Source organism: Macaca thibetana, chromosome 20, assembly GCF_024542745.1.
Source record: "Macaca thibetana thibetana isolate TM-01 chromosome 20, ASM2454274v1, whole genome shotgun sequence".
Taxonomy (NCBI): Eukaryota; Metazoa; Chordata; class Mammalia; order Primates; family Cercopithecidae; genus Macaca; species Macaca thibetana.
The window spans coordinates 21398037-21411564 of record NC_065597.1 but is presented as its reverse complement, the minus strand read 5'-3'; the positions used below and the strand labels follow the sequence as shown (position 1 = coordinate 21411564).

At 41.0% G+C, this 13528-nt stretch overlaps 2 protein-coding genes across 5 annotated transcripts in view; both read right to left on the bottom strand.

The window, feature by feature from the left end:
• The window catches only part of WWOX (WW domain containing oxidoreductase), a 1132972-nt gene that overhangs the window by 848762 nt on the left and 270682 nt on the right, over window positions 1-13528 (bottom strand). The gene's annotated exons all lie outside the window — the stretch shown is intronic.
• LOC126943984 (U6 snRNA-associated Sm-like protein LSm3) lies at window positions 10696-11570 on the bottom strand. Its single transcript, XM_050773228.1, is given in 2 exon segments — window positions 10696-11172; window positions 11175-11570. Coding segments are annotated over 2 exon segments (303 nt in total). The 5' UTR covers window positions 11371-11570; the 3' UTR covers window positions 10696-11065.

Below are 13528 nucleotides of genomic sequence, written 5' to 3'. Positions count from 1 at the left end.
TTATATATAGAGAGAAAGAGCACCCACAAACAGGCTGATAAATGTCAGCTGCAGTCATGACAAACAGTTTATTTTTATTATACTGTAACCACAAATGTTTTTTTCTTCTTTCTCATTTTTTTTTTTTCTTCAGGAGTCCCAAAGATTTATTTGTTGCAGGGAAAAAACAAGATTATATATGACACAAAGTAATAACAGTAAGATCAGATATTCCGGGCACCCTGCCCTCCTGGAAAAGCTACATGCAGGCTCAACAGTGCTACTAAAAATGCTGCCTTCTCCAAAGCCCAGTAAATGGTTAATAAATCAGAACCGATACAATGCCTTGTAATTAGATACAGCCTTAGTTCACAGACTAACCAATTGATAGACAATATCCAATTCCCCCTTTAGTGGCTATCAGGAGAGTGGAGTAACTATTAAAATAAATTTAATGGCTGTGACAGGTAAGAAAATATACCAGAAGCTAAAGTGTAATCAGTATATCCAAAGCCAAAATAAAAGTATAGTCTTCACTGCAAACAGGGTCGCTGGAAAGGAGGCTTACGGATGGAGAGCGACATCCACAGGCCACAAAGGGCAAGGTCACTAGCTCTAAAGGAACTTTCGACCTTGAAAACAAGACTGAGAAGGGGGGGTGTGGCCTGGGGACAAGAGAAAATGCAACCATTTATTATTAAACTGTTTCGAAGAATTCCTCTTGCCCACTTGGTCAGCCGGATGTCAGCAGGAGTGACAGGCATTCTTCCGGAAGCATCACAAGATGGCAGAGCAATGGCCTGGGGTCTTCATGCTGGGCTTCCCATCCAGGCCCCGCCTCGAACTCTGCAGGTGACCTTGGGCAAGTTCCTGCTCCCCAACCTCCTCCCACAGGACCTCACGGTCTCAGCTGTAAGCTACTGGGGTTGGATCTCATGGTATTACTAAGATCTACTCCGGAGTCCCATTTCTTCTTTCCAACAGGTTGAGGGTTGGCAAGTATAGGAGGGTTAATAGAAGAACATGAATGGTGGTAGTCAAGTATGTTAAGAAGAAAAGGGAGTATTTTACCTTCTGGGACTCTCAGATACCAATTTCTTATGAAATCATGGCAAGTTAAAACTCCCCTGGCCTGGAACAGTGGCTCACACCTGTATTCCCAGCACTTTGGCAGGCCAAGGTGGGAAGATCACTTGAGCACAGGAGTTCAAGAACAGCCTGGGAAACTTAGTGAGACTCTCACTACAATTTTTTTTTTAATTAGTTGGAAGTGGTGGTGTGCACCTGTGGTCCCAGCTACCTGGGGGGTTGAGGTGGGAGGATCACTTGAGCTTGGGAGTTTGGGGATGGAGTAGGCCATTATCACGCCACTGCACTCCACCCTGAGTGACAGATTAAGACCCTGTCTCAAAAAAAAAAAAAAAAAAAAAAAGCCCTCAAAAACTCCCCAAACTTGCACACACTCTAAAAGCAACATTTTAAAAATATATGGAATTGACAGGAATACATTTAAAGCCACAATTCACATAGCACGGTGAACACACACACACACACACACACACACACAGAGTGACCACTGGATGGAAAGGAATTTTTTCCTAATACTAGATAAAAAAGATTTTGTGGTGGAATATAGGTGTGGGTACCACTGTCATTAGAGAAAAGATAGAAAGCCTTCTCCCCTACCCATGGAACTGAAGACTTGGATATTGACTAACGCTGCGGAAGGAACCAGATCTTCCTCTGGGCATAGTCACAGGCAACCATCTGAGCAGGATGCCATTCTGACACTACCACCTCCTTTATGCATTTAGGAACTTCGGAACCTCACTTCCCTCATCTTTGCAACCAAAATATTAGTATCTCCTTCGTAAGATTGTGAGATGATTACAGAAGATAATGCTGGTGATATATTTATCTACTGGACACACAGTAAGTTCTTCATGAACTGTGTCTATTCTTTTTAGGTTGAGGCTGTTTCCTGGAAACCCTCCAAGCCCCATCCAACCCTAAAAGAAATAAATGCCTCTTCTACAAGAATCAAGATTTTTTCTTGTCTTTTTTGCGGGGTGGGGTGTGGATAGAGGCTTGCTCCATTGCCCAGGCTGGAACACAGTGGTGCCATCTCGGCTCACTGCAACCTCCACCTCCCGAGTTCAGGCAATTCTGCTGCCTCAGCCTCCTGAGTACCTGGGACTACAGATGCCCGCCACCACGCCTGGCTAATTTTTGTATTTTTAATGGAGATGGGGTTTCACCGTGTTGGTGAGGCTGGTCTTGAACTCCTGACATCAGGTGATCCAACCTCATTGGCCTGCCAAAGTGCTGGGATTACAGGCTTGAGCTACCATGCCTCAACTATTTTTTTCTTTATCCTACTTCACATACCCTACTTCACATCACTACTTTGCTGTGTCTCCTCTCTTGTTCTTTCTACAGTCAAGAGGGACGAGGCACACATCTGACACTAACATGCTCCCACGAGTTCAGTACCATTCCCTAGGCTAACAGCAGACCTTCAACTGTTCAAAACCAAGTTCTCAGCAGCCTGTGGCAACAGGACATAAAAAGTGGGGAGTGAGGAAGGATGCAGTGAGAAGAAAAAAATCACTCCATTAAAACAGCGTCCTTCCTAGAAGCCAACCAGACAAAGCTGGAATGGTTTCAGCAACAGAATAAATGGAGGTATTAATGAATCAAAAACATAAGAGAAATACCTGTGAATCTATGCTCATATAAAGTAACTGAATCAGAAATCAACGAAGTAGGGGCCGGGTGCTGTGGCTCAAGCCTGTAATCCCAACACTTTGGGAGCCCAAGGTGACAGGATCACCTGAGATGAGGAGTTAGAGACCTGCCTGGTCAACATGGTGAAACCCCATCTCTACTAAAAATACAAAAATTAGGTGGGCATGGAGGCGTGGACCTGTGTATCTCAGCTACTCTGGAGGCTGAGACAGGAGAATCAACTGAACACGGGAGGCAGAGGTTGCAGGGAGCCAAGATCACACCATTGCACTCCAGCCTGGGTAACAAGAAACTTTGTCTCAACAAAAAGAAAAGAAAGAAATGGGGGAGAAGGGATAGCTCTTTCTTCAAAAGACTTCCAATTAGTGAGTGTAAAAAGAGTAAGAGAAATACATAGTTACCACTAGTCAAGCACCACAGCAAACACTGCTGCAGGCGAGATTCAACAATGGAAAGCCAGCAGGTGAAAGTTTAAGGAAAACCAGGCTGCTAAGCATAATCTCAAAACATCTCCCTTCAAATAATAATGAATTTCAAAGGAAAAATGAATAACATTACATTGGAAAAACTCAGCAGACATCACCTTAACCAAGCGATCAACGTTAACATTACCAGGGATAAGACAGATCAACATTATGTTCCACCTGAGGTAATACACTAAGAAAGACACTGCATCATTTTTATAATGTTCTTGCCAAAAAATGCTTGCACTCAGTGCAATGATGAGAAAATATCGGACAAATCAAAGCCTCAAGCTCAGGAAAAAAAAAGGAAGTAAGTGAGCAACTATCAAAGATTGAAGGCTCCAAGCCAGGTGCAGTGGCTCAGGCCTGTAATCCCAGCACTTTGGGAAGCTGAGGCAGATGGATTTCTCGAGCCCAGCAGTTCGACACCAGCCTGTGCAACATGAAGAAACTCCGTCTTGATCAAAACAAATACAAAAATTAGTCAAGCATGGTGGTACATGCCTGTAGTCCCAGCTACTCAGGAGACTGAGGTGGGAGTACTGCTTGAGCCTAGGAGGTGGAGGCTGCAGTAAGCCATGATCGTACTCCAGCTTGGGTGACAGAGTGAGACCTGTCTTTAAAAAAAAAAAAAAAAAAAGGACTAAAGGCACCAAGGAGATACAACAAGTAAATATAATGTGGCATCCTGGACTAGACCCTGGAATAAAAAGATGACCCTGCGTTAGTGGTGAAATTTGAGTAACACAGTATAGTTAATATTTAGTACCAATGTCTATTTTCTAGTTTTGATTATTATAGCATGACTAGGTAAATTGCCAAAATTAGAAGACAGTAGAGGTACTGTGAACTATAGATACTTCTGCAACTTTTTTTTTTTTTTTCTAGACGGAGTCTCACTCTGTCACTCAGGCTGGAGTGCAGTGGCAAGATCTTGGTTCACTGCAGTCTCCACCTCCCAGGTTCAAGTGATTCTCATGTCTCAGCCTCCCAAGTATCTGGGATTACAGGTGTGCGCCACCATGCCAGGCTAATTTTTACATTTTTAGTAGGGATAGGGTTTCACCATCTGACCAGGCTGGTCTTGAACTCCTGGTCTCAAGGGATCGACCTGCCTTGGCCTCCCAAAGTGCTGCGATTACAGGCGTGAGCCCCTGTGCCCAGTCTATTTCTCCACCTTCTATGTGAGTCTAAAATTAGTTTAAAATAGCCCTTCATGCTAAAAACGCTCAATAAATTCGGTATTGATGGAACGTACCTCAAAATAATAAGAGCTATTTATGACAAACCCACAGCCAATATCATACTGAATGGGCAAAAACTGGAAAAATTCCCTTTGAAAACTGGCACAAGACAGGGATGCCCTCTCTCACCACTCCTATTCAACATAGTGTTGGAAGTTCTGGCTAGGGCAATCAGGCAAGAGAAAGAAATCAAGGGTATTCAGTTAGGAAAAGAAGTAGTCAAATTGTCCCTGTTTGCAGATGACATGATTGTATATTTAGAAAACCCCATTGTCTCAGCCCAAAATCTCCTTAAGCTGATAAGCAACTTCAGCAAAGTCTCAGGATACAAAATTAATGTGCAAAAATCACAAGCATTCTTATACACCAGTAACAGACAAACAGAGAGCCAAATCAGGAATGAACTTCCATTCACAATTGCTTCAAAGAGAATCAAATACCTAGGAATCCAACTTACAAGGGATGTAAAGGACCTCTTCAAGGAGAACTACAAACCACTGCTCAGTGAAATAAAAGAGGACACAAACAAATGGAAGAACATACCATGCTCATGGATAGGAAGAATCAATATCGTGAAAATGGCCATACTGCCCAAGGTAATTTATAGATTCAATGCCATCCCCATCAAGCTACCAATGAGTTTCTTCACAGAATTGGAAAAAAAAAAAAAAAAACTGCTTTAAACTTCATATGGAACCAAAAAAGAGCCCGCATCTCCAAGACAATCCTAAGTCAAAAGAACAAAGCTGGAGGCATCACGCTACCTGACTTCAAACTATACTACAAGGCTACAGTAACCAAAACAGCATGGTACTGGTACCAAAACAGAGATATAGACCAATGGAACAGAACAGAGTCCTCAGAAATAATACCACACATCTACAGCCATTTGATCTTTGACAAACCTGAGAGAAACAAGAAATGGGGAAAGGATTCCCTATTTAATAAATGATGCTGGGAAAATTGGCTAGCCATAAGTAGAAAGCTGAAACTGGATCCTTTCCTTACTCCTTATACGAAAATTAATTCAAGATGGATTAGAGACTTAAATGTTAGACCTAATACCATAAAAATCCTAGAGGAAAACCTAGGTAGTACCATTCAGGACATAGGCATGGGCAAAGACTTCATGTCTAAAACACCAAAAGCAACGGCAGCAAAAGCCAAAATTGACAAATGGGATCTCATTAAACTAAAGAGCTTCTGCACAGCAAAAGACACTACCATCAGAGTGAACAGGCAACCTACAGAATGGGAGAAAATTTTTGCAATCTACTCATCTGACAAAGGGCTAATATCCAGAACCTACAAAGAACTCAAACAAATTTACAAGAAAAAAAAAACAAACAACCCCATCAAAAAGTGGGCAAAGGATATGAACAGACATTTCTCAAAAGAAGACATTCATACAGCCAACAGACACATGAAAAAATGCTCATCATCACTGGCCATCAGAGAAATGCAAATCAAAACCACAATGAGATACCATCTCACACCAGTTAGAATGGCGATCATTAAAAAGTCAGGAGACAACAGGTGCTGGAGAGGATGTGGAGAAATAGGAACACTTTTACACTGTTGGTGGCATTGTAAACTAGTTCAACCATTATGGAAAACAGTATGGCGATTCCTCAAGGATCTAGAACTAGATGTACCATATGACCCAGCCATCCCATTACTGGGTATATACCCAAAGGATTATAAATTATGCTGCTATAAAGACACATGCACATGTATGTTTATTGCGGCACTATTCACAATAGCAGAGACTTGGAATCAACCCAAATGTCCATCAGTGACAGGTTGGATTAAGAAAATGTGGCACATATACACCATGGAATACTATGCAGCCATCAAAAAGGATGAGTTTGAGTCTTTTGTAGGGACTTGGATGCAGCTGGAATCCATCATTCTTAGCAAACTATCACAAGAACAGAAAACCAAACACCGCATGTTCTCACTCATAGGTGGGAACTGAACAATGAGATCACTTGGACTCAGGAAGGGGAACATCACACACCGGGGCCTATCATGGGGAGGGGGGAGGGGGGAGGGATTGCATTGGGAGTTATACCTGATGTAAATGACGAGTTGATGGGTGCAGCACAGCAACATGGCACAAGTATACATATGTAACAAACCTGCACGTTATGCACATGTACCCTACAACTTAAAGTATAATAATAATAAATAAATTTAAATAAATAAATAAATAAATAAAAATAAAAATTAACAAAACACCAGGGAAATGGCTGTCCCTTAGAGTAGGTGAATGTCCTCACAATGTCTGGTGTCAAAATGCCCTTGCTTTTAGAAAGTAATGTTGATTGTTGATGGGGGCGTAGTGTTAGCTTTTGTTGATTTCTGTTGTTTTTAATGTGTTTTTCTTTTGGGGGAAAATCTTTTTGGCAAGCCTAAACTGGTATCCTCCTTTTTGTTTTCTTTTTAGAAAGTTTATTGTTTCCTGAAATTCAAAATTCTGAGAACTACTAAGCTCATTTAAAATTATTTTCTAATGATTGAACAGTGAAGGCAAATTTGCAAGATGAGTGTTGTTCCCTCCACAGAAAACTAACAATCTTCCAATCACAAAACTCATTCCTCATGTTGTTGCTGTGTCAAAGCATAATGAAGCCCATAGTCACCTCTCCCAGGAAGTCTTCCCTGTTCGTCCCAGGATCCGCACGGCACCATGCCTCATCTGTTTCTCACATCGAATTATGAGCTTCTTTAAATCAGGGCCTCTCACACACATCTCTCGTTGTCTCGTAAAAGGTTGTGATTTTGTTGCTGTTGATTTCCGCAATGAAAATTTAAGTTACTTTTTTTTAAATGTTCCTGGTATCTCTGTAGCTTTTGAAAAATTTAGTATGTTAATTACGTTTTTTCAATCTTGCTTTAACACATAAGCTATAAGATGCTGAAAAACTCATATTCTAACTCATTTTAAGTCTTTTTATCTTTCAGCTCCGAGATAGATTAAAAAAGAAAAGGTGTTTCATCGATTTCCTAAGTACCAACTACCGATCCTTTGTATGTTTTCTAAATGTTCTCCTTATAGCAATTTGGGTGCCCCAGTGATTAGTGTTTTAATAAGAATTAAGCACAGCAGAAAAAAAACTTAATTTGCAGATGCTACATTACTAATTAGCCCAAGAGCTTTAAAGGTTTTTATGTAAAATGCTAAAACTTTTTGTTCAGATCTTCTTTAAAACTGCAAAGAATATTGGAACAAATTGCCAAGCAAACCCAGGACTTCTTTTATCAATGAAATTGAGATACAAGCTCACCTAGCAAGTAAAAGAAGTCACTATAAAATGATAAATACACGATATGGTGAAGGTATAGGAAGGTATAGACACTCAGACACTGCTGGAGAAAGAGTACATACGGGAATAAGCTTTCTCAAGAAGAATTATCTATTTGCATTTAAACTTCTTATTTAGCCCAAGTAAACCAGTAACGTTGCTCATGACGGAAAAAATGGAAAACAGAATCTGTGCCCAGCAATACGGGATTAATTTAGTAAGTTATGAAGCTATAATGTAAAATCAGTACAATCGCACTGCCAAAGAGTATGTATTGATATAGAAACATGGCCACAATATGCCAGGCAAAAAAAAAAATCAGACCACAATGTAACTTCAACTTTATGAAATATAAATATATTTGAATTTTAAAAAGTCAGGAAGAACTACACAAAATTCAGTGATTGTTCCTGACATATGGAACTATTTTTCCCTCCTCATTTGTGTATCTCCAACTATAATTCATACACACACACACACACACACACACACACATATATATATATAAATTTGTTTTTTGACACGGAGTCTTGCTCTGTTGCTCAGTCTGGAGTACAGTGGCACTATCTTGGCTCAATGCAACCTCCACCTCCGGCCTCAGCCTCCTGAGTAGCTGGGATTACAGGCATGTGACGCCACACCCAGCCAATTTTTGTATTTTTAGAAGAGATAGGGTCTCACCATGTTGGCCAGGCTGGTCTCGAACTCCTGACCTCAAGTGATCTGCCCACCTCAGCCTGCCAAAGTGCTGGGATTACAGGTGTGAGACACCGCACCTGGCTATAATTCTTTTATTTACAAAAGTGACTATGTTATTGTGCAACCAAGAAAAGCATTAGCAGAGTTTAAATTTAATCAAATAGATACATTTTGTATGTGAGTGAGTGTAAAACACACATGAATGAAATGAATGAATTTACTACTGGTGACAGCATTTTTTTTTTTTCTTTTTTTTTGGTAAATACAAGAGGTTATCTTTCGGTAGGAGAATTGTTGATTAATGTGTGTTTAGAAGATACTTGACAATTAGATTTCTCTGTATTATTCAAAATTTTATCCGGTGCAGGATTTTTTTTTTAAAAAAAAACAAAGAACTAGTTCTAAGTGTATGCAGCAAGATGAGAAAGTTCTCATGCATATGGTGCACGTATGTGTGTTCTACCCAGGCCTAATGCACAACTCCACTTCTCCAGGAACAGGTCCCCAGGTGTATCGTTGACAAAGAGGAGTAACTGGCCTTCTCCTACTCAATGTGTCCACCGCTTAGCCAAGAAAACGGCAGAGAAGTCAGCCTAACCGAGTTTGTATCCCAGCTGTGCTACTGGTTAGCTCTTTGGATGCTGGATGATTAATTTACCAAACACCCAGAGATCCGGTGAAATGGGAGTAATTACAGATACCCAACAAGAGTGCAGCAAGCAATAAATTAGATAATAAATATACAGCACCCAGCACTGTGCCTGGCATGTGGAAGTGATCAATAATCAAAGCTAGTATTGATAATAACAATCATAACAATGATAATCCTATCTCCAACCCCACAAAGCTGTTTTGAACATTAATGATATGAAAATGTTTAGCACAGAATAAACAGTCCACAAATGTGTCCCAGACCACGTTTTCTCTGACTATGACCAATTCTATCCTTCGAAATCAAGGTTATAACATCACCAAGATAGTGTTGCAGGAAGGTTACAGATTGAAGGGACCAAGCCAGCCTCCTGACCACATTGATTGAATGAACCAAAATACAAACACTACTGGAAAGAGAAGCGGCTATACAGGGAGGAGCAAGATGGCGAAGTGCAGGTTCCTTTGCATTCTGGAGTGTGTTTGTGTGGTACTGAGAAAGGTAAGTACTCGTGCTATTCTCAAAGTCAGGTCTCAATGGAACCTAGCATGTTCTCTCTGCTAGTGGCTCCCATGCTGGCATGATACCACCATCTAGAGAACCCAGCTAGCAACTCACATGACCCCCTTCATAAGAAGTCCTGTCAAACATCAGGAACTTTACTGCAGTGACTCAAAGATTCAAACTAGGGGCCGTGAAGGCTCACGAGAAAGGAGAATCTATGCCTGGTGTATCCTGGCCAGCACCCCTGCCTGGGCCTTCTAGAAATCCATCCCTGTAATTTAATAAATGGATTTCAGCAAATCCAAGTAGTATTGAGGCAAAGTTATACATGGCCATAAAAAGGTAGGTGACATTTAGGAATGGCCATTTATAACATATCATGCATTGCAACTTTTGTTTCAGTTTTTGTTTTTTTTTTTTTTTAGATGGGATTCTTGCTCTGTCACCCAGACTGGAGTGCAATGGTGCAATCTTGGCTCACTGCAACCTCCACCTCCCAGATTCAAGCAATTCTCCTGCCTCAGCCTCCAGAGTCGCTGGGATTACAGGCTCATGCCACTATGCCTCGCTAATTTTTTCTCTTTTTAGTAGAGACGGGGTTTCACCATGCTGACCAGGCTGGTCTTCAACTGCTGACCTAGTAATCCACTCGCCTTGGCCTCCCCAAAGTGCTGGGATTGCAGGCGTGAGCCACCATGCCCAGCCAGAACTTTTGTTTCCATGTGATAGCCTTTCAAAGCGCACCCCTCTGTCCCACTGCCCCACACCTACCTCTGCCACATTCAGAGCACTGGAGAGGAGGTCTAGGGTAGGCGACTTACAACAGACTAGAGATGTGTCATTATCTCCTTCCTTCCTGCCTAGGGACTTAGATTTTCTCACGGGTCCACAAATACACAGGAAAATTAAGCACTTTGAATCTCTACTACTTAAACAGGTTGTGCTCTTATTTTAAACAAGTTGAGTATTTTGAGTATGTGAAACAAATCAAGGTACACATACACTACAAAAAGAAATGTGTTATATATGTATATGTTACATATATTTTATATATGTGTATATGATTCACACAAATATACATATATGCACTTTTATTTATTTTATTATTATTATTATTTTTGAGACGGAGTCTCGGTTCTGTTGCCCAAGCTGGAGTGCAGTGGCGTGATCTCGGCTCACTGCAACCTCCACCTTCCCGGTTCAAGCGATTCTTTTTTTTTTTTTTTTTTTTTAATTTCTACATCTTGGTGGTCATATTTATTGGAAGAGCTTGAGAAAAATGAAAATACTGTTTAGCTTAAGAAGTTGTGAGTTATCTGCAAATCAAGTCATTTCAGGAGTGGAATAATCCCTGGAATTATTTCTTAATATCCAAACGTGTACAGGTGTTTCTTTTGAATGTCTTGTACATTTAGAGAAGCCACTGTACAAAGTCTCCTGTTTTCCATACCGGACAAATTCTTTGTTTCAGTCAACTCTCAGTGGAGGGGCAACCAGGACAACGCCATCTCTCCGGTCAAAGAGCATTGGAATATTCTGTTTTGTTGATTTATATATCTCTTCTTATGTTTCTTAATTTGTACAGTAGTCACAGTTTCTTCCACATCTCCCAAGATCATATGTAAATGTTGATCATAAGCATGTAGTCTGCCTCGAAGCTCTCGGCCATTTCTCATTTTCACATCAATTCCCTTGTCTAGGCTAAGCCTGATGAGATCCAGGGGCTCCTCTAAAGTGTTGATAGTTTGCTGCTGGTCTACGTCATCCGCCATGTCTCCTCAAGCGATTCTCCTGCTTCAGTCTCCTGAGTAGCTGGGACTACAGGCGCCCGCCACCACGCCCGGCTAATTTTTTGTATTTTTAGTAGAGACAGGGTTTCACCGTGTTAGTCAGGATGGTCTCGATCTCCTGAACTCGTGATCTGCCCATCTCGGCCTCCCAAAGTGCTGGGATTACAGGCGTGAGCCACTGCGCCTGGTCTCATATATACATTTTTATCTATATACATACATATATGTATACATACATATTTTTGTATATACAGACACACACACAGGAGCAATTACTCAAGAGAGAAAAGCAGTTTGCTATTAGTTAGTATAGGGTGACTGGCAAACAGGAGCCTCATTATACTATCCTCTCTACTTTACTTTTCTTTTGAGACAGAGTCTTGGTCTGTCACCTAGGCTAAAGTGCAGTGGTTCCATCTCAGCTCACTGCAACCTCTACCTCCCAGGTTTAAGCAATTCTCCTGCCTCAGCCTCCAAGTAGCTGTGACTACAGACATGCACCACCACTCCCGGCTGATTTTTGTATTTTTAGTAGAGACGGAGCTTCACCGTGTTGCCCATGCTGGTCTTGAACTCCTGACCTAAGGTTATCTCCTCACCGTGGCCTCCGAAAGTGCTGGGATTACAGGCATGCCCTACCGCACCTGGCTGTCATCTCTATTTTAGAAGATATGTGAAAATTTAATCAAAAATACCAAAAAGTTTTTAAGACAAGCCATCTAGAAAAACCCATAAACATGAAAAATAGAAAACAAAATTTAACAGAATGAGAGAATATAATGACAAACATAATAGTTTACCTATTCTAAGAATATTCTTACATTGGACCACAAAACAAAATCCAAGTATTTATCAGGAAAAATGTAATAAGGAATTCAGAAAGATTAAGAGTAAAATGTGATAAAAAGCCTTAAAAAGTGGTTTGCGGGATATTTCTAAGCATATGAAAAATAAGGGTCTCTTCTAAACTAGAAACGTTTTCCAGTTGTACTTGCCAGTTTATACAGTTTTTCAATACATCATCAAAAACCAGCATCAAAATTAAACTGCGGTAATGAGTGGATTAACGGGCTTCATCGCCATTAATGAAATAAAGTGCCTGAGTCCCTCTGGGAAGTCATTTGACAATATGTACAAAGTCTGTGGGTTTCAGTCACATACCTATGCACCTGACGGGAAAAAAAAAAAAAACTTAGGCACATCAGAAGACACTGTCTTCTCCCTCTGCCAAGCAAAAAGACATTCATCCCTTTATTTCTGGTGGGGGTGGGGGGCACTGGGGTGGGCACCAGCAAACATTTCCAAACAGATGTTTACAAACAGAAGGTAACTGACAAAAACCCAAACACAAAGCTGCAGTGTCTTCCCTGATTCACAGATGAACCCATTGGAACTACTGCAAAGAGCCCTTCTGGAAAACATCCAGGAATTAAAAGGTGCAAACAAGCTGCCTAATACCCTTGCGTAGACTGAATTCTTATGAAGAAAATAAAGTTTATTGTCTGGAAAGAGAGAAAGCATGAGGAAAGCACTAAAGCGATGGAGGTGAACAATTAGACAGATGTTCACTTAAGGAAATAAAGAGAACAGAAGAAGCCATCACCCAGGAATTTTACGAGAATCCTGACAACGCGGCACCACATCAAGGGCAAGGGTAAAGCGAACGCCACCCAAACCCAGGCTGTGCAACTTGACGCTAACTGCTGACCTTGCGGATCCTGCCTGCAGGTGATGTGGCTCTGAGCAAAGTCAGGTGAGCCTGCTCACTTAAGCTCTTAAAGTTCTTCTCCAAGGTGAGCCACAGACTACAATTCTTGAGGACAGAGAGTTGCATTTCTAATCTTCATAATATTACTGCAGATAAGGGCAAAGGTAATAGTAATTATCCCCAAGTCTTTGCATATTGGTAAATTCCTTGGTAAATACCAAGAATATAGCTAAGGGTTATTTCAGAGAGCCTTTGGCTTACTAATCCTATTCCAGTTGGCAAGAGGAGGAGGGACAGAAAGGTGCTATGTATTGAACACTGAATAGTGTCCCTACTGCTGGATGATTTCTATTAATCGATAGATTTGGTGAACTCACTGTCTTTCTCTTGGCTTGCACCCCTAGAAGGCTCACAGATAACTCTTCAGCCCAG